General features: G+C 38.5%; 1 protein-coding gene across 4 annotated transcripts in view; it reads left to right on the forward strand.

Annotated features, from left to right (window-relative positions):
- The window catches only part of PARP8 (poly(ADP-ribose) polymerase family member 8), a 195,870-nt gene that overhangs the window by 157,742 nt on the left and 17,737 nt on the right, over positions 1 to 20,391 (forward strand). For all 4 annotated transcript variants that reach the window (XM_008262187.5, XM_089313164.1, XM_089313167.1 and 1 more), the window contains 9 exons: positions 1,954 to 2,046; positions 5,020 to 5,145; positions 6,113 to 6,178; positions 9,917 to 9,984; positions 12,035 to 12,083; positions 13,004 to 13,116; positions 13,341 to 13,413; positions 14,615 to 14,684; positions 19,916 to 19,989. In XM_008262187.5, coding sequence (XP_008260409.1) covers positions 1,954 to 2,046; positions 5,020 to 5,145; positions 6,113 to 6,178; positions 9,917 to 9,984; positions 12,035 to 12,083; positions 13,004 to 13,116; positions 13,341 to 13,413; positions 14,615 to 14,684; positions 19,916 to 19,989 — 732 coding nt within the window. The remainder of the gene's footprint in view (positions 1 to 1,953; positions 2,047 to 5,019; positions 5,146 to 6,112; positions 6,179 to 9,916; positions 9,985 to 12,034; positions 12,084 to 13,003; positions 13,117 to 13,340; positions 13,414 to 14,614; positions 14,685 to 19,915; positions 19,990 to 20,391) is intronic.

Raw genomic sequence — 20,391 nt, forward strand, 5'->3', positions numbered from 1 at the left:
GAAAGATAGATAGATAAACACAAAGTAAATATAGCTGATGTGTGAGGTTCAAGTAAAACTAATCGTTACTCATGTCCTTCAGTGAGCCTTATCCTATTATTCAACTTTGGGGTTGATGTATTTTAGTCATAAAACAGTGATGGTTATTTGACAAGGGTATTATTAAAAAACAAAATAGCTTCTGTGTGTCACTGTTTACTTCCTCAGGGAACTCTGGGTAACTGGCTCATGAATAAATTCCTAGGGCCCTTTGAGGTTTCCAGGGTTTATCTTCTGCCTGGATTCTTGTTTGTATACGGTCTCATTATATTTGGACACCACCGCGGCCCTTGGCACGGTTGTAAACATGCAGCAGTGTTTGCTGCTCTTGTTTCAGGCCATATCATGTTCTAAGCCTCAGAAAGTGAACAAAAGAAGCAGTCCAGTGTCTGAGAGGGAAATTGAGGCTAGCACGCAGATAATACACAAACATGGAAGGTTAAGAATGAGTTAAATACTCATACTGTAGTGGAGACTGAACAGTCTGTTCTGTGTATATCCAGCAGTGTGTAGAGCTTGAGGGTGGGTGCAGAACTTTCTCCAGTTAATTTCCTCCTCCAGTCCTGATGTTTCTGAAATGGCATCAAACTGCACTTTTAAGACCAACAAAGGAAATACACCAATTGATTCTTTTTCTAGAATTCTCTTTAGGGGAAAATCAACCAGCAACATTGTGATCAGTGAGACTTTCTCGCCATCAATCCACACATACGGGCTCATTCTGAACATAAACTAGATGTCCAAAATGGGGCTGTGGCCAGCCAGGAGACCAGGTTGCCCTCTGGGAGCAGTGGCACTAACAAATGCCTTTTGTCTGCTGTGCGCAGGTTCCACGGATCGCATCGTGTTAGGCTTCATCAGCTACCTAATGCAGTGCACCATGGGAGATAAGATAAATCAGAGAGTTGACACTATATTAGATTTGAAAGATGAGCACTCTTCCCAAGTAATTGCAGAGTGTATATTTCAGTGCTGTTGACTTCAGGAGGTTATTGAAGTCAAAAGTCTTTGCAACAAAACCAATCTTTCAAGAACTGGGTAGCGAGCAAGCAGAGTCATGCTTATTTTTTCCCAGACACAGTTTTCCTGGGAAAAAGTGGAATTCTCCTTTGAGTATTGGTTTTATGCAACGTTTGTGTTTAATATTAATTTTTCTTTTTTCTTTTTTTTTTTTTTTAATTTTTGACAGGCAGAGTGGACAGTCAGAGAGAGACAGAGAGAGAAAGGTCTTCCTTTGCCGTTGGTTCACCCTCCAATGGCCGCCGCTGCAGCCGGCGCACCGCGCTGATCCGATGGCAGGAGCCAGGATCCAGGTGCTTTTTCCTGGTCTCCCATGGGGTGCAGGGCCCAAGCACCTGGGCCATCCTCCACTGCACTCCCTGGCCATAGCAGAGAGCTGGCCTGGAAGACGGGCAACTGGGACAGAATCCGGCACCCCGACCGGGACTAGAACCCGGTGTGCCGGCGCCGCAAGGTGGAGGATTAGCCTATTGAGCCACGGCGCCGGCTTAATATTAATTTTTCTTAAATCGCCAGCTTATGTCTTTGTTTTTTTGTAACTATGCACCTCATGGTCAGATTTGTATTAAATAAGTGAGATTTTCCTACTCAAGAATATTTTCCATCTACTGATAAGTGGTATTGCATGCAAGTGCCTAAACTAAGTGAAATGGATAATTCCTTATCATATTTGTGACTATTTTGCTAATTAACCTTTACTCATTGTTACCTAGATTTAGGGATTTGCTTTTTTATTAAAGAAAGTAGAATATTTTGTATTTTTCTTGCAAAAAAATTTCTAAAACTTTGCATTTGCTATTTATTATGTGTAATGTCATAAATTTAATTTAGGAATTAAGAAATGGGAAAAAAGTCTGTAATAATGCCCCACCCCACCCCCGCCTTGTTTTGTAGCCTACCGTGTGTGAACGAGAGCTGTGTGTATTTGCTTTTCAAACCCTGGGAGTAATGAATGAAGCTGCTGATGAAATAGCAACTGGAGCTCAGGTAGTAACACAGGACACTGATTATTTCTTACTTGATTTGAAAATTTTGTTCCAGTGCAGTAGTTACCTTCATTCTGTTATTCTTCAGGGAAAAGTTTTGATAGCTTCTTGTTAAAGGCAAACTAACATTTGATATTTTCTTAGGTATAAACTAAATTTTCTCTCTTCATCTAGAGTGTGCTTTGTCATTTCACAATTTCCAAAGGGAGAAATTAAGCCGCCTTTCTGTTGTATGAAAAATAATTGTAATTCTTTCTTTATAGTGAAGTTGAGGTATTGAAACCCTTGTACATGCATTATGTAAAACTTCTTTGTAAAGTTATACTGCCATAAAATGGGAGGCAATTTAGTTTTTTTAAATATAGGCAAAAAGATAATGGGCAGATGATATAAAAAGAGAACATTCAGTTTTACAGCAGTGTTGTTTATGAGATGATAGGAAGAAAACATAAAAACAAAGAGATAACTTGAAAGTATTGGAGCATTCCATGTTTCTAGGAAATAACAAGTAAATTTTAGAGGCCAACATTGTGGCGCAGTGGGTTAAGGTGCCGTGTGCGATGATGGCATCCCACATGGTTGCCAGTTTGAGTCCCAGCTGTTCCACTTCCAATCCAGCACTATGCTAATGTAGCTAGGGAAGCAGCAAAAGATGGCCCATGTGCTTGGGCTCCTGTTACCCACGTGGGAGACCGGGTGAAGTTTCATGCTCCTGGCATCATCCCGACTGTTGTCAACATTTGGGGAGTGAACAAACAGATGGAAGATCAATCTCTCTCCCTTCCTCTCTCTCTCTCTCTCTCTCTGTCTCCCTCACCCCACCCCCATAACTCTGACTTTAAAATAAACAGATCTTTTAAAAAAACTAAATTATAAAAATGCCAAGATATATTGTATGTTACAATTTGAGCAAATTTTCTTTTTTTCACTTAGTAACCTGATAAAATTACTAATTCATACAAAAAATCAGAAAAAAGCATTTAAAAATTAATGATAGTGTGACAGGCTGGATCAACCATATACAAAAAAATATATAAAATTATAATATTGTAATAAAGCGCAGTATTGCCAAGGAATAGGATGTTAAAAATGACAGATTATTCCCCTAATGGATTGTGTCACAGATAAATTTAATATATACTATAGGAGGTATCACACCCTCACTTACTACAGAATTATTTAGTAAATGAGGTGGAAACAAATGCCCTAAACATGGTGGAGTGGGACAGGGGAAATAATTAGTTTAGTTATTTGCACTGTGTACAAAAGCAAGTTCAAAGTGACTTAAAGAGCAGTTTTACAAAATAATGTTCAAAGTAGAAGAGAATGAAATTGACCATGCACAAAAAGCATTCAGCTATTAGCAATCATAAAGAGAAATCTCATCAGATTTGAGTTCATACAGACTTTACATATTTTACCTGGAAAAATAATGAACCTTAAGAGTGAAGTATGAAAAAGCTACTTTTACTACAAACATAATTGCATAAAAGCTCAAAAAACTTGAAAGCATGAAGATCACAACAGATTAAGGGAGAAAACCAATGCAGGTTTTGTAAAGAAACACAAGAAAATATTTAGTTGTGATAAAAGTCAATTGGAAGGAATGACCAGTCTCTCATTTACAAAATTCATAAAAATGAGTGGGAAAAATGGTCATGTAACAGATGTAGCATCATTCTTTCAAGAAGTATAGCCTACTATAAGGCAGGTGTTGTACTTGATGAAGTACAACAGTTAATTAATACTCATGTATGAGGCTTCAAGAATTTACATGTCCCTTAATCCAGTTACCAGACCATATGATTCATTTACTTGATGAAATATGAAGGGACATATATATATATATTTTAAAGATTTGTTTTATTTATTTAAAAGGTAGGGTTAGAGAGTGAAATAGAGAGAGAGGGAGGTCTTCCATCTGCTGGTTCACTCCCCAAATGGCCACAACAGCTGAGGTATGCCAGGCCAACTCCAGGATCCAGGAGCTTCTTCAGGGTCTCCCACATGGGTGCAAGGGCCTAAGGACTTGGACCATCTTCTGCTGCTTTTCCCAGCTTCATTAGCAGGGCGCTGGGTTGGAAGTGGAGCAGATGTGTCTCAAACCAGAGTGCCAGAGAGAATGAAAGAGAAAAAGGAGAGAGAGACAGAGACAGAGAGATATCTCTCATCCCCTGGTTCACTCCACAAATGCTAACGACAGCTGGGGTTGGACCATGCTCAAGCTGAGAGCGGGGAACCCAGTCTCTGTGACCCCAGTGAGTGAGTGGCCGAGATCCAAGTACTTGTGCCATCCTCTGCTGCCTCCTTGGGTGCTCTTCACTAGGAAGCTGAATCGGAAACAATTACTCTGGTATAGGGTGCAGACATCCTAAGCAGCAGCATAACTATTTGTGCCACAGTGCTCTCCCCAAAGGCAATATTTTTGAAATAATGAATTTTAAATGAAAAATAAAAGGCAGCTAGATATTGCCCCTACATCCAACATGCACAAATTTGCATATTAGAGGCTCTGAAAAACACCCAAAACTAAGAAAATAATCTGTACTTAAGAGGATTTCTCAAAAGCATCTAATGTGGAGCATTTTCTTTTCTTTTCCCTTTTTTTTCTGTTTTTTAGTGAAAATTCTTCTTGTCCATTGGAAGTGATGTTGCTTAAAAAAAGAAGTTGTACACCAGGGTTGTGCATGTGTGTCTGAATATACATACATGTCTGTTACCTATCTATGTGTGTGTGTGCATATATGCCCTTATTAAAAATCATTCAAGTAATACACTTAAAATCTGTGCATTTATCCAAATGTAAATTTTTCCATAAATAAAACAATTAAAGCGTAGAAATAGTAAAGTATTCAAAAGGAAATTAACATAGTGCTAACAGTAGGCTAGGTTGACAGAATAATAGGTAGCTTCCCATGGCAAACCTCTTGGTAAAAGCTGAAGAATAGTAACTACCTTATGTGTATATTTCAAGGTGGTAGATCTACTAGTATCCATGTGTAGGTCTGCGTTGGAATCTCCTAGAAAAGTTGTCATTTTTGAGCCATATCCTTCTGTGGTGGATCCAAATGATCCTCAGATGTTGGCCTTCAATCCCAGGGTAAGTAGTCACCCCACACACCAGTCAAAGGTTTCCTTTCACAGTGATGGCAATTTTAGCCTCATTGGTCTTCCTCTTTCTATCTGAATCTCTGTGTCATCAAACACACCCATGATTATTTTAACTTCATTGTATATTTTGGGGGATTTTAACTTCTAATTTTAAGAATCATGGGTAAAGGGACATGTTTTTCTTTTGCTTTTGTATTTTTGCCCCAACCCTGTCCTCTTCTCCTTTGTCAGCTATCTGAAGCTAGTCAAAGTTGAATTCATATTATTAGGGGCTGGCATTTCCTAAGAACACAATTTTTTAAATATTTATGGAGATTAGAGAGAATCCTTTTGAACTAACAAAATTTTTAAATTACAAGACAGCTCAATTTACCTTAGTTTCTATGCTAGTCATCCTGAGCTTATTTTCTAGCAATAGGTCTATATAATTTCCTTGTAAGAACTTTCCTTCATTAAGTTGCAGTAAGGCACCTGTTTGTGCTGAAAAATCAATTGTCAGTGGAGTGCATGTTGTCATTTGTACATTGTCATACCCTTTTGGTGACAATATTCTAATCAAAAGAAAATTAAAGCAATTGTGAGATTTGAAGTAGATTTTTTTACTTTCAGAGAATTCTGTGATTTTTATTCACTATGGCCAATGTCTTAGTTGTGAAGGCCTGAATCATGAACTTTGTGTATTTCTAGATCTTTCTCCCACAAGCTGAACATGATTTTATGTACTTGTATAAGGGTTGGAATCGTTTTCTTTTTTCGTCTCTCTTACTCAGGATCTAAATATTACATCATTGAGCCATCTTTATTACAGTCTTTGCCTTCATGTACATAAAATAGTCATTTCTTTCAAATTGACCCTAATGGAAAATTCATGAACAGAAATAATGTTTCTCTAGTGCTGCAGATTTACAAAGACTGTAAGTGAGTATTGTTTTGTGTCTTGTTTTTTCATTAAACAGAAGAAGAATTATGATCGAGTAATGAAAGCACTGGATAGCATAACTTCCATCAGAGAAATGACACAAGTAAGTATGTCAACCTTGTGAATTTGTACAGTTTGTTTTGCTTGAATAAAGTCATATTTTAAAGCTCAGAATAATAGCCATGTAGTGAAATGCAGATATTTCCATTATGTAAGGTGTAAATAAAATCATTAAAAGACTGTGCTGTATTAGGATGTTTTAATTAAATTACACCAGTACATTGGCATGCCAGTAGCATCCCTTTGGAAGGGTAACTGCATATTTAGAATGCTAGTACTTTGCTCTCAAACTGGAGCAGGAGCGGAGCCTTTGAATGAAGGTACATATTTTAAGGCAGAGGTTAAATCTGGTACCATCTTCCTGGCACATCAGTTTTAACTAATAGTAGTAATTTCAAGATCTTATTTTTATATTCAAATTTTAAAAAATTCTATAAAATGCAAATTTTGTATCAATATTTGCGATATAACCCAGACTCTAAAAACCATTTTGGAAGATGCCAGACTCCCAGACAGTACCAGTTTATGTTTTTGGTCACTAATGGGGCTTTGATGGAAAAGTTGGATGAACAAGGATCAGAGTTTGTTAGAAAATCTAACACATTCCTGTGCTGAAGTCCAGTACCTGGAAAAACACATAATATTGAATCACTGAGGCTTTCCACTGCCAAAGGTGTGAAAAGAGGTTTAAAACTCGTCATTATAGGGAGAAATTAATAGTTCACACCTTCCATGTGGTGATTTCAAGGCTTACACTGCCCCAGAGACCCTTGAGGTGTGACAGTGAGTGCTACACTCAGTTACTTATTTTCTCCATCAAAAGAATAGAAGATTTTCCTGTCCCAGGGCCCACTGAGCTGTGCTCCTCCCTCCCTACACCCCCAGAGTCACCTCAGCTCCCCTATGTGAAGAGAGTATTCAAAAAGTACATGTATTTGCCTCTAGTTTAGATTCTTGAGTCTTTTGGTCTTTATTCATATAGTCAAATACATATTCATTCATTCAGCAAATAAAATGTGTCAGGCGATGGTCAGCAAAATATTCTTTAATTCACAGATGATATGATTTACTTAAAAATAACCTTCCCTTCTGCTTGTGGTTTTTCCATGCCTGAATGCTTTCTATGTTATGGGAATTCTTTTTTTAAACAAGCATTTCTTATTTGTATAAGGAATGAAAACAATAAAATGTTTCTCAATATGGAAGGAAAAAAATAAGAACTTAGAGTTAAATAAACCTTTATAGTCATCAAAAAGACTTTTGGGAAGGGTATTTATACTATACCCTAGACCCAGATCATTCTGGAATTTAAAAATAGCTGTAAACCTTGAGTCTGGATTCGGCTCCATGCCAAAAATTGCTTCTTTTATTCTGGGTCATGTGTAAGCTATTTTAATAGGAGGCCACGTAGACGACTGAGAGTCAGCGTAGGACGGTAGAAGCCAAAGTTGTGTAACTTGCTTGTCAGTGCTATGGCCTGTGACCTTGGACAAGCTGTTTAATGGCCTCAGTGTCTTTACTGACAAGGTGGAAATAGTAACACTACACCCTCTTTCCATGTGTGCCTCTTGAGGATGCTGTCAGGTTTTATTGCATCAAATTCTTTAAACCCTTCCAAATAAATGTAAGATGGCACAGTCCTATTTTCCAGAATGTACTACCTTATAGTTAGCCCTAACAGAGAGAGTGCCATTTGTTCTATGAAATACTTAATTGTCTGAGTAAATTCCATTAAATGCTTTAATAGAAGGAAACACATAAATTATGTCCAGTTTTCCTGTGTACAGTTCTACACCTAAGTCTCCTAAGATATGAGCATGAGTTGTAGCTGTCGCAAAGTTTGTGTTCATGTTTGTTAAAAATTAAAAATGGTCATTGCCAAACATTCCAGGACAGTTGTCAAAGGTATTTAGAGTACTGCAGTGGAGGAGAGAGACTGCAGCATAAACTATGCTCAACTCCAACTAAGACAGAGGGTCTGAAGTTTATAAAGTTGGACAAGGGAACCAAGGAGGGCCATGGGAAACGGAAAAAGGAGTCAGAGAGAAGGGACAAGGGCAGTTATGTGGAAATGGAAACTTAGAGAAGGGGGTAAGTGCCGAATTACTGGAAGTGGCTTGGCAGGGCAGGTTGGCACGATGCATATTTTGTGGCTTGGCAGCATTGCGTTTTCTTGAGCAGAGTCTCATCTGGGGATGTGGGCATGTGCTTGTCCAGGACAGGGGGTTTACTCTAGTGACATGACCTGGTATGAATGGAAACCGGGCTAAAACCTGGTCAGGTCTCTCAATATAATGTTTGGGCAAGTCCTTTGTACCTCATGGAGATTCACAGTTCCTGTCACTCTGGGGGCCACCATTCCAGGGAGCTGTTGTTCTTCTCATCTCAAGACCAGAAAGGTGCAGTTAAACCTAGATCAGGCACATCTTTCAGTATGTTTTTCCATTTGTAGAGGAAGAAAAAGGAATTTTTTTTTAATCTTTTTTTTTTTTTTGACTTTACTTTTTTTTTTTTTTAAACTTTTATTTAATGCATATAAATTTCCAAAGTACAGCTTATGGATTACAATGGCTTCCCCCCCATACCGTCCCTCCCACCCACAACCCTCCCCTTTCCCACTCCCTCTCCCCTTCCATTCACATCAAGATTCATTTTTGATTATCTTAATATACAGAAGATCAGCTTAGTATACATCAAGTATGGATTTCAACAGTTTGCTCCCACACAGAAACATAAAGTGAAAAATAATAGATGATTTTTTTTTAAATGATGATGAAATCAGAGCAGACCTATTGTCATGTTTAATCCCAGTGAGAGTCAACTTGGGAATTGATAATTTCTTTTTTTTTTTTTTTTTTTTTACAGAGGATCAGTTTAGTATGCATTAAGTAAGGATTTCAACAGTTTGCACCCCCATAGAAACACAAAGTGAAATATATTGTTTGAGTACTCGTTATAGCATTAAATCTCAATGTACAGCACATTAAGGACAGAGATCCTACATGAGGAGTAAGTGCACAGTGACTCCTGTTGTTGACTTTACCAATTGACACTCCTGTCTATGGCATCAGTAATCTCCCTATGCTCCAGTCATGAGTTTCCAAGGCTATGGAAGCCCTCTGAGTTCTCCGACTCTTATCTTGTTTAGACAAGGTCATAGTCAAAGTGGAGGTTCTCTCCTCCCTTCAGAGAAAGGTACCTCCTTCTTTGAAGACCTGTTCTTTCCACTGGGATCTCACTCGCAGAGATCTTTTGCCAGAGTGTCTTGGCTTTCCATGCCTGAAATACTCTCATGAGCTTTTCAGCCAGCTCCGAATGCCTTTAGGGCTGATTCTGAGGCCAGAGTGCTATTTAGGACATCTGCCATTCTATGAGTCTGCTGAGTATCTCACTTCCCATGTTGGATCACTCTCCCCTTTATTTACTCCATCAGTTAGCGTTAGCAGGTACTAGACTTGTCTATGTGCTCCCTTTGACTCCCAGTCCCTCCACCATGACCAACTGTGAACTGAAACTGATCACCTGGAACAGTGAGATGGCATTGGTACATGCCACCTCGATGGGATTGAATTGGAATCCCCTGGTATGCTTCCAACTCCACCACTTGGGGCAAGTCAGCCTGAGCATGTCCCAAATTATACATCTCTTCCCTCTCCCATTCCCACCACCATGTTCAACAGGGATCACATTTCAGTTAATTTTCAACACTTAAGAATAACTGTGCATCAATTACAGAAAAAGAAATTTATCAAGGCATATAATGATTGCTTATTTTTTCCAGGCACCTTATTTGGAAATCAAGAAGCAGATGGATAAACAGGACCCCCTTGCGCATCCCCTCCTGCAATGGTATAAAACTCGAGTTTTCCTCTTAATGAAAACAGCATCTCTTTCCATGGCCTGCTTTAAAGAGAGAGAGAAAAAAATAGAGGCCTATTTTACAAACCCTGCAATGCTACAGTTCTACAAGACTGTGAGACCTGGTGATTTTACAATCCGGGAGTCCTTAATGACTCTCCCTTTAATTAAAACTCATACATCATAAGGGGAAGACAATGCTGTCATCTGCACTACTAGGGATGTACAATGCATTTGACAGCAGTTTGTTCACAGTTTTAAAGGATGTGATTAACTAGAGTACATGCTGAAGACATTTTGGTTCATTTCATTTTCTAATTCAGTGAGGACCAAGTGATAAAAACTCGCTGTTTTATCCCTTATCATTGAAAACCTTCCTAAAATAGGTTTTGGATATTTTGTTCCCTAAGTGTGGGCAGTATAAATTTGATTTGCTCTGCAGAATTTTCACTGTTTCCAAGTGGGCCTGGTGAGGGATACAGCAGCAGTCCATCTTGGATTCAAAAACAAGAGTTAGACTATGGTGAGGAGAGGTGGCTTAGTAATACCTTGCTGGGATGCCTACATCAAATATTTTGCTCATGTCTCATTTGCAAAGCGACAACAATAGCATTTACTTAGCAAAGCTTAGAGGAGTTGTATATACTTTTCTCTTTAAAATCACTTTGAAAACTCAGACTATGGAATGTATCAGTGTTATCAGACAGGAATGCAAACATAAGGATTTGAAGAGATTGGTCTGGATGAGCCTTATTTCATGTTACAATGAGGAAATTTCTAAAAAATATGTAGAAATGAACAGAGAAAAAATAATCTGGCTTTCTCAAGATTCTGGTAACTTTTACTTAGTAAAAATTTTATGACACATTTAATTTAGTCGAAGACCATGACATCGAATTCTATTCTTTCATATCTGTTAATGGTCTATCATTGCTCGGTCATTAACATTTTGACAAATTAAGTAAAAAAATAAAACTTGATCTACATTTTAATATTTTCTTGTCATATGAAAAAAGAAGGCAGAAATGTAAAATATCTCACTGTTTTCTTTTTCCCCTGGGTCAGTCTGGTTGTTAACTTCCAGTTGTTAATGATCATTTCTTCCAGCTTGTTATTCACTACTCTGTCAGGGAGAAGAAAATCTACAAATGTTGTTGGGTTTTTCCCACTTAATATTTTGAGAGTCTAAAGCATAAAGGAGCCGGCGCCGTGGCTCACTAGGCTAATCCTCTGCCTGCGGCGCCGGCACACGGGGTTCTAGTCCCAGTCAGGGCGCCGGATTCTGTCCCAGTTGCCCCTCTTCCAGGCCAGCTCTCTGCTACGGCCCGGGAGTGCAGTGGAGGATGGCCCAAATGCTTGGGCCCTGCACCCGCATGGGAGACCAGGAGAAGCACCTGGCTCCTGGCTTCGGATCAGCGCAGTGTGCCGGCTGCAGCGCAATGGCCGCGGCGACCATTGGAGGGTGAACCAACGGCAAAAAAGGAAGACCTTTCTCTCTGTCTCTCTCTCACTGTCCACTCTGCCTGTCACATTAGCAGAGGGCTGGTTAGAAGCTGAGTAGCCAGGACTCCAACCAGGCACTCTGATATGGGCTATAGGCAACTCAAGCAGTAGTTTGACCTGCTGCACCTCAACACCTGCCCTAAGAACTCATTCTTAATTTAAGCAGGGTAGAGAGGAGCAAAAACAGCAGATGTGTAAATCAGTTTCTGATGTTTGCGGTTAGGTTATCATTACTTGAAAGTACATCCAGGAATGTTCATTGTAGTAGTTGAGGTTGTGCTTGTTAGAAACTGTATCCTAGGTTTTAAGGAACCACTACTAAATGTGTTTTTTTCTGATTAAAATGTTACTGTTTTTGTTTTATAAGCTGCCTAAATTGTTTCAAAACACAAGCAAAAAATTATATAATTAAAAATAATTGCTACTAAATTTAGTTTATGGAATAGCAAAGATAAGTTTTAATCACTTGCCAAGTAAGAAGAGAAAATTCAAATATATTTGACATATATTTTTGACTGATGGATCATTTTAATTTCAGGGTTATTTCAAGTAATAGGTCCCATATCGTGAAACTTCCAGTTAACAGGGTAAGTTGTTTTCTTCCCAGATGCGTATGGAAACGGGAGGGTTACTTGTTATTTGGAAGAACTCGCTGACCCCTGTGCTTTTTAGAAAGCCTCTCCAAGAGCTGAAATAGATCCAGTTTTAATCTAATGCTTCTGTTTGAAATTGTCACTTGTGTACTAGCTCCAAGCCTTTCAAAGATGTCAAATTCAAATTCAGGCTGTTGTGCTGACCTTTAAAGTAAATAAAAACATCAATATGAGAAAATTTAGTCATTACACAAGTGATAGAAAAAATTATGTAGAGGTTGATCAGAAGGAAGTTAATGGGCTTTTCAGTTACCAGATTCAGCACTGGCACCTTTCCCTTTTTTTTTATATCTGAAAAAATATTGTCTCATGATACACTTATCTGCCTAGTAATCTCAAAGAATAGGAAAGCTAATGGACTCAGATTTTGGCTTTAATCATGTCCTAACAGTATCTAAAATCCATCTTTCTGTCTATAAATCTCTAAGGGTGAGATTCTTATGTATAATACAATTCTGTACTGTATTCCTCTATAAGTATATTCCCAGGTAAAAGATAAACAATCAGGAAATTTTGTCAAGCTGTTAATCCAAAAAATTCCTTTGTAATTTATTTCCATGACAAAAGAGGGAAATTATATTTGAATATAGTCAATTTCTAGTGTTATAAATACATGCAAATATAGCATAATGATAATGTTTACCATTTTAAAACCTCACTAACTTCTCTGCTTAGCAAACTCCAGTTTCCTCAGTTAAATGGCTAGTGTATACTTAAGGAATTCAGTAATAAAAATCTTAAAAAGCAGGAACATACTTTTTAAACCAGTAAAATTTGAAATTGTCATCAGCCCAATTGTATGTTACATTTGACATTCTTTCGTTGTTTTGTTTTGTTTTGTTTTCAAATGACAGCAATTGAAGTTCATGCACACTCCACATCAATTTCTTCTCCTTAGCAGTCCACCAGCCAAAGAATCCAATTTCAGAGCTGCTAAAAAACTCTTTGGAAGCACCTTTGCATTTCAGTGAGTATGGCTTAGTGTTCCTGGGGACATGTTCCACGCAGTGTTCCAGAAATGTGTGGGAAGGAAATGTTCTCTTTGGGTAGTTGGCCATTAGTGTTGACTAGCCCACTATTGGTCACTTGGCGTGGAAACAGAATTTGCAGACGGCATCATGGTTTACTACCCTTTGACAACATGACATTGACTTGCTGGTTCTGCTTGTTCCTACCTCTCCTTTTTTTCAGTGGGTCACACATTGAAAACTGGCACTCCATACTGAGGAATGGTCTGGTGGTTGCTTCTAATACACGACTGCAGGTGAATTTTCTCAGTGCTTTAACAAGAGCTGGTTATTCTTCAATACTGAGGTGCAGTAAACAAACCTGGTGTTACACTTTCACCTGCAAAGGCAGAAGCATGTGAGCTTCAAAATATTCAGCAGGATTTCCTAGAGACCTAAATATTTTTCTAGAAAATAAATCAGGCAGAATTGTTCTACAGCTATGCCCAGAAATTATCTGTACACCATGAAAAACAGAAAGTTGAGTTCTCTATAAGTACACAATAAAAAAAATCACACTTTGAACTTAAATAGGAAAACATTAGCATGCACAAGGTAATATCTTTGAAGGCCTTCTGTTAGTCCAAAATGCATTTCTGGGGTACTGTGCCTCAATATGAATGCTTTTAGAAAAGATTATGTAGGAATTTTCAAAGCAGAGGTTAAGTACCAAAAAAGCCATCCCATTCCTGCTTTTCAACTCCATTGCAGTTCTTGCTGTGGGAAGGTTGTTAGGGGTCTGTTCCTCGTCTTTGTTTATGCCCTTCTCTTGTGTATCCCACTTCATGCACACAGCTGAATTTTTATCTGACAGCATAAGGAAATCCGAATATATGCAGCTCAGTCACCTGTGCTGGACGTCACAACACAGTGGCCTTAGAGAGGACAGAGTTAAATGCAAATTCCATTAATGTAGTAATCCATTAGTGTTCAGTCCATACAAATAGGACGTAGGGGCCTAGAACGTGAAGATGGTAAGAAAAAATTACACTGGTTCTGAGTAGTTTCTTAGACTGGTTAGAGATGTTAACAAAACTCCTTGTAGCTTAGTGCTATATACTAAAAATCTGAGAAAGACACTGTTTACATACTAGCATCTGGATTCTAAACAAAATGCCTCATTGTGTATTTCAGCAAGTTTTGATTTTAGAATTTTAGATTCACTAAGTTAAAAACAACTAGGATACTTTCTAATAAGTGACTCTCTTTGTCTCTGGTAATGTGGAAAACATTTATCAAGAATCCTTTTTCTTCTAGCTATCATTTTTCACATATCAACTCATTGTGAATTTTAAGTACAAGGATATTAGTACCATTTTCAATGTAGGCCTTGGAAGAGGAACACTATCATTTTTCTAAGACTTAATGTTCCAACGTGAAATTAATTGCCTTCTGTTGTAAAATATTAACACTTAAACCATTGACTGACCTCTCTCTCCCTGTGTCTTCCCATTTTAGCTCCACGGTGCAATGTATGGAAGTGGAATCTATCTTAGTCCAATGTCAAGCATATCATTTGGTTACTCAGGTAATCCTGTATTTCATTTCCAACTTCAAATTTATTAGGCCTTTGTTCTTTTTTATTGTTACATACTCTAGGCACAATGTTCTATCAAGTGACTGGAGTTTATTAGATCTATTTGTATTAAATTCATTTGATTCATGTCAGAGGCAAAAGCAAAGCTCAGATGTCTGAATGATTTTATAATACTTCTCCTGTTATGTGAGATGAAATATGTTTTGTTAACTAAAAATTAATTTATTTCACTATGTCTACATTTATGGCCTCCACAAATAGGCACTAAGAATATAGTACATGCCAAGCATTATGTATGGCAATCGAAAAGAATACATACACAATGATTTCAACTTATGTAATTCCATGTCATGTCAGCTTCTTATCTTTGGATTCTTATTCACTCCATTAAAAAATGTTGAGCTTGTTTGTTTCTTCGAAATAGAAGAAAATTCCTAAGTCATCCAACTTATTGACAACTGCTTGTTAATATTTTGGTGAGGTGGTGGGAAAAATATTTTGGAGTAAATTGAAAGCATGTCCTGAGGGTGACCTTGGTAAGGTCAGAATGATAAGGGTTATCACCAAGTAGATAAGTAATAAGCATTGGGTGGTGGAATTTGTGATAATTTATTCTTGCATTTTTAAATTTTTGTATGTTTTGCAATGATCATTGTGATTTATCTAACAGTTAACCTGTTCTAAGTATGAGTATTTATGCTCATTGTAAAGCAATTCAGTCTTAAACACAGAATTTCAAGAGTAGAAAATGAAAAGTTTCCATAATTTCCTTGGGTTTAGTGTATTTTCCTTTATACTTTATTTTTTAAAGATTATTTATTTGAAAGTCAGGGTCACAGAGAGAGAGAGAGAGAGAGAGAGAGAGAGAGGCAAAGAGAGAGGTCTTCCATCTGCTGGTTCACTTCCCAAATGGCTACAATGGCCAGGGCTGGGCCAGGCTGAAGCTAAGAGCCAGGAACTTTATCCGGGTCTCCCACAAGGGGCGCAGGCGCTCAAGCACTTGGGCCATCTGCTGCTTCTTTCCCAGGTCATTATCAGGGAGCTGCATTCGAAGTGGAGCAGTCAGGTCTTGAACTGGCACCTATATGGGATGCTGGCATGGCAGTTGGCGGCTTTCCCCACTTCACATCGGTCCCAGCCCATCCTTTACACGTTTGAATGCTTTAATATTTATAAACCTACATATGTCATTTGTTTTGCATAAGTGCTCATGTGTGTATGTGTGTGTGTCTGAGTGTATGCATGTGGTTATATATATATGATAACATTATACAATTTCAGGGGATACTGTGTACATGGTGCCCAAATGATAAGTCTTACATCCTCATGTATAAAACAGAACACTTTGAAACATCTAATGATAGGTGAACCTCAAGCATACCTACCAGTCTTAAATTGTTTGGCAGTGTTCATGCTCTTTCAACCATAGCTAGTTGTTTTTCAGTGATGGGAGAGTAAAATTGGCATGTTGCCAAAAGAAAATAATAATGATGACAGAACTGCATTAAAATGCTGATGGAGAGTGACTTTTTTAAAAATTAAAAGTTTAATAGTTTACAAAGAAGAAAAGCTAGATAGAAAATACATAATGAGAAATTATAAGAGCATATATCCTGATGATAATTGAATTGCTGCCGTGTAACCAATCACCTCAACCTTAAGAAGAAACAACAACTCTGGTATGCACATAGATCCTTTGGGTGTGGAATCTGAGATAGGAGCTGAGTAGGTGGTTCTTTTGCCCCTCAAAGTGCCCATGCAGAGAAACTAGGTTGGCAGCAGGGCTGCACTAGCAAGTGCTAGATATCCTAATTCATAGGCAAGGTCACTTGGTGGAAATGAACTAATCACTCCAGGCCCCTGTGTGTGCCCTGTCCAATGTGCTGAACCCAGGATTGTTGGATTTCTTACCTGAATCTTTCCAGTGCGCTAAGAGCATCAGATGGATTTGGTATGACAATTTTTGACCCAGATTCAGAAGTCACATGATGCCATCTCCTGCAAGGATCACTGGTCAAAACAGACATGAGTCTTTCCATATTGAATAATTAGAGAGTTAAAAAACTTCATCTCCTAATGAAATAGAGACAGGTCACATTATTGCAGTGCATATGGGTTGAAAAATATAGTTGCCATGATTTTTGAAAATACCAGTAGTCCAAAATATCAGTAGAAAATAAATACCAAAAAGTGCAAAGATAAGAAATAAAATAAAATAGTACAAGGGCCAGTGCCATGGCTCACTTGGTTAATCCTCCGCCTGTAGCACTGGCATCCCATAAGGGTGCCAGGTTCTAGTCCCCGTTGCTCCTCTTCCTGTCCAGCTCTCCTCTGTGGAGGATGACCCAAGTGCTTGGGCCCCTGCACCCGTGTGGGAGACCAGGAAGAAGCGCCTGGCTCCTGGCTTCAGATTGGCGTAGCTCCAGCCGTAGCGGCCATTTGGGGAGGGGGGTGAACCAATGGAAGGAAGACCTTTCTCTCTCTCTCTCACTGTCTGTAACACTACCTGTCAAATAAAAAAAATAACATAGTACAAAGGAGAAAACAATTAAAATCAGACTATAAGTCTTACAAAAATGGCACAAAATAAATTATTAAAAAGTCACTTTAAATAGATCCTCAGTGTGGATAAGGAGAAAAATGCACAAATCATCAAGTACTGTGATTTTCTTCCTCTTCTACTGGTTGTGTAGACTCTTAGATGGACTCATAGAAAGGATTGTGGGGAGTTACAAACTGTGTGAATGGATGTAAAATTTTGTGTTTGTGCATTTATATGAGAGAGAGTCCATAGCTTTCATTGCATTCTTTTTTTTAACTTTTATTTAATGAATATAAATTTCCAAAGTACAGAATATGGATTACAATGGCTTCCCCCCCATAACGTCCCTCCCACCCGCAACCCTCCCCTTTCCCACTCCCTCTCCCCTTCCATTCACATCTAGATTCATTTTCATTTCTCTTTATATACAGAAGATCAGTTTAGCGTACATTAAGTAAAAATTTCAAGTTTGCTCCCACACAGAAACATAAAGTGAAAAATACTGTTTGAGTACTAGTTATAGCATTAAATCTCAATGTACAGCACACTAAGGACAAAGATCCTACATGAGGAGTAAGTGCACAGTGACTCCTGTTGTTGACTTAACAAATTGACACTCTTGTTTATGGCCTCAGTAATCACCCTAGGCTCTTGTCATGAGCTGCCAAGGCTATGGAAGCCCCCTGAGTTCACCGACTCTGATCATAATTAGACAAGGCCATGGTCAAAGTGGAAGTTCTCTCCTCCCTTCAGAGAAAGGTACCTCCTTCTTTGATGACCCGTTCTTTCCATTGGGATCTCACTCGTGGAGATCTTTCATTTAGGTTTTTTTTTTTTTTTTTTCCCCAGAGTGTCTTGGCTTTCCATGCCTGAAATACTCTCATGGGCATTTCAGCAAGATCGGAATGCCTTTAGGGCTGATTCTGAGGCCAGAGTGCTGTTAGGACATTTGCCATTCTATGAGTCTGCTGAGTATCTCACTTCCCATGTTGGATCATTCTCTCCCTTTTTGATTCTATCAGCTAGTATTTGCAGACACTATTCTTGTTTATGTGATCCCTTTGGTTCTTAGTCCTATCATTACGATCAATTGTGAACAGAAATTATCACTTGGACTAGTGAGATGGCATTGGTACATGCCACCTCGATGGGATTGAATTCGAATCCCCTGGTATGTTTCTAACTCCACCGTTTGAGGCAAGTCAGCTTGAGCATGTCCCGAATTGCACATCTTCCCTCTCTTCTTCCCACTCTTATATTTAACAGCGATCACTTTTCAGTTAAGTTTCAGCACTTAAGAGGAATTGTGTATTGATTACAGTATTCAACCAAAAGTATTAAGTAGAACAAACAAAAAAATACTAAGAGGGATAACATATTAAGCTGCTCATCAACAGTCAGGGTGAGGGCTGATCAAGTCACTGTTTCTCATAGTGTTCATTTCACTTTAACAGGTTTCCTTTTTGGTGCTTAGTTAGTTGTCACCTATCAAGGAGAACAAGTGGTATTTGTCCCTTTGGGATTGGCTTATTTCACTCAACATGATGTTTTACAAATTCCTAACAGGGATCACTTTTCAGTTAAAATTTAAACACCTAAGAATAATTGTTTGTTAATTACAGAGTTCAACCAATGGTACTAGAACAAAAACAAAATACTAAAATGGATAAAGTATTACATTGTACATCAACCATCAGGACAAGAGCTGATCAAGTCACTGTTTCTCACGGTGTCCATTTCACTTCAACAAGTTTCCCCTTTGGTGCTCAGTTAGTTGTCGCCAATCAGGGAGAACATGTGATATTTGTCCCTTTGGGACTGGCTTAATTCACTCAGCATGATGTTTTCCAAATACCTCCATCTTGTTGCAAATGACTGGGTTTCGTTGTTTTTGACTGCTGTATAGTATTCAATAGAGTACATGTCCCATAATTTCTTTATCCAGTCTGCTGTTGATGGGCATTTGGGTTGGTTCCAGGTCTTAGCTATTGTGAATTGAGCTGCAATAAACAACCCAAATGCCCCTTGAATTCTTAAAGGGCTGGCTTTGGATCTGAAGAAATTGTGAGAAGTCACGGCCACAGACAGAAATAGCTTCTGATTTTGAGGCTGAAAATGTAAGGGTTGGAAAGCAGAGAAGCCGCCCTACATATGATACCCTTTGCCTCCCTCCCCCACAGGCTGCAAGTTGGAAATCCCTGGCCTGTTGCTCAGCCTGACTCCACTCACCTCTGTACCTTTCCAACAGTGCTTGCCTTGTAAGGAGTTAGATAACCCTTCCTTGCACATTGATAAACAGGCGTATTCCCTCCTTCCCCTTACCCTTCTGTCAACCAGTTGGTAAGAATGAAAGTTAGGTTCCAAAAGCCTTGTAAAGCCAAGTTTTAAGAATAATTTTTCTAGTTATATTAATTTTATGCAAAAAGATTCCTATCCCTAGTTTCATCACAAAGAAAATTAAAGTGAGATTTCAACTTCCTAACCCACTTAGGTCTTCCGAAGCCTGCTGAGCTCCCACTGTAGGTAAAGAAGGCAGGAGAGATGCTCCTTTGGGAGTCCACTGTGATCCAGTACCGTCAAACCTTTTACTAAAGTCGAACTTCCTTCTGTAGAATGGATTGTACTTTAAGTTGCACCATACACCCTGGTCCCTAAATTGTTGTTTTGCTGATGTTGTCAGGGATGAACAAGAAGCAGAAGGTGTCAGCCAAGGATGAGCCAGCTTCAAGCAGTAAAAGCAGCAGCGCATCACAGGTATTGTAGCAGTTCAAATGACTGTGTCGAATTAGTGAACTGTGGTCTCATTAGCCAGCGGGACTTTGATAAACTCTCAGGCTGTTAAACTCTGCAATAAATTTTTAAGTGGCCATTACTAATAAAGGAATAAAACTCACCCCAAATTGCATCTCTAAAATAATTATTAAACTGATATTTCTTGATCTCATACTGTAATACTAGAGACTCTTATTGGCATTGGGTACAGCAGAAAAAAAAACAAATATTGCAGTTCTTTTGGATCATAGATTCTGTGGAGGGGATATGGGCAAATTAAATATTTTTTAGGTATATTTCTAGATGATGGCAAATATTATGGAAAAATAAATCAGGGAAAAGGGATGTTTAATGCTGTAGGGTGGATGAGGGTACTGGGATGAT

This window comes from Oryctolagus cuniculus, chromosome 14, assembly GCF_051225735.1.
Source record: "Oryctolagus cuniculus isolate XC-2025 breed Fujian yellow rabbit chromosome 14, ASM5122573v1, whole genome shotgun sequence".
NCBI lineage: Eukaryota > Metazoa > Chordata > Mammalia > Lagomorpha > Leporidae > Oryctolagus > Oryctolagus cuniculus.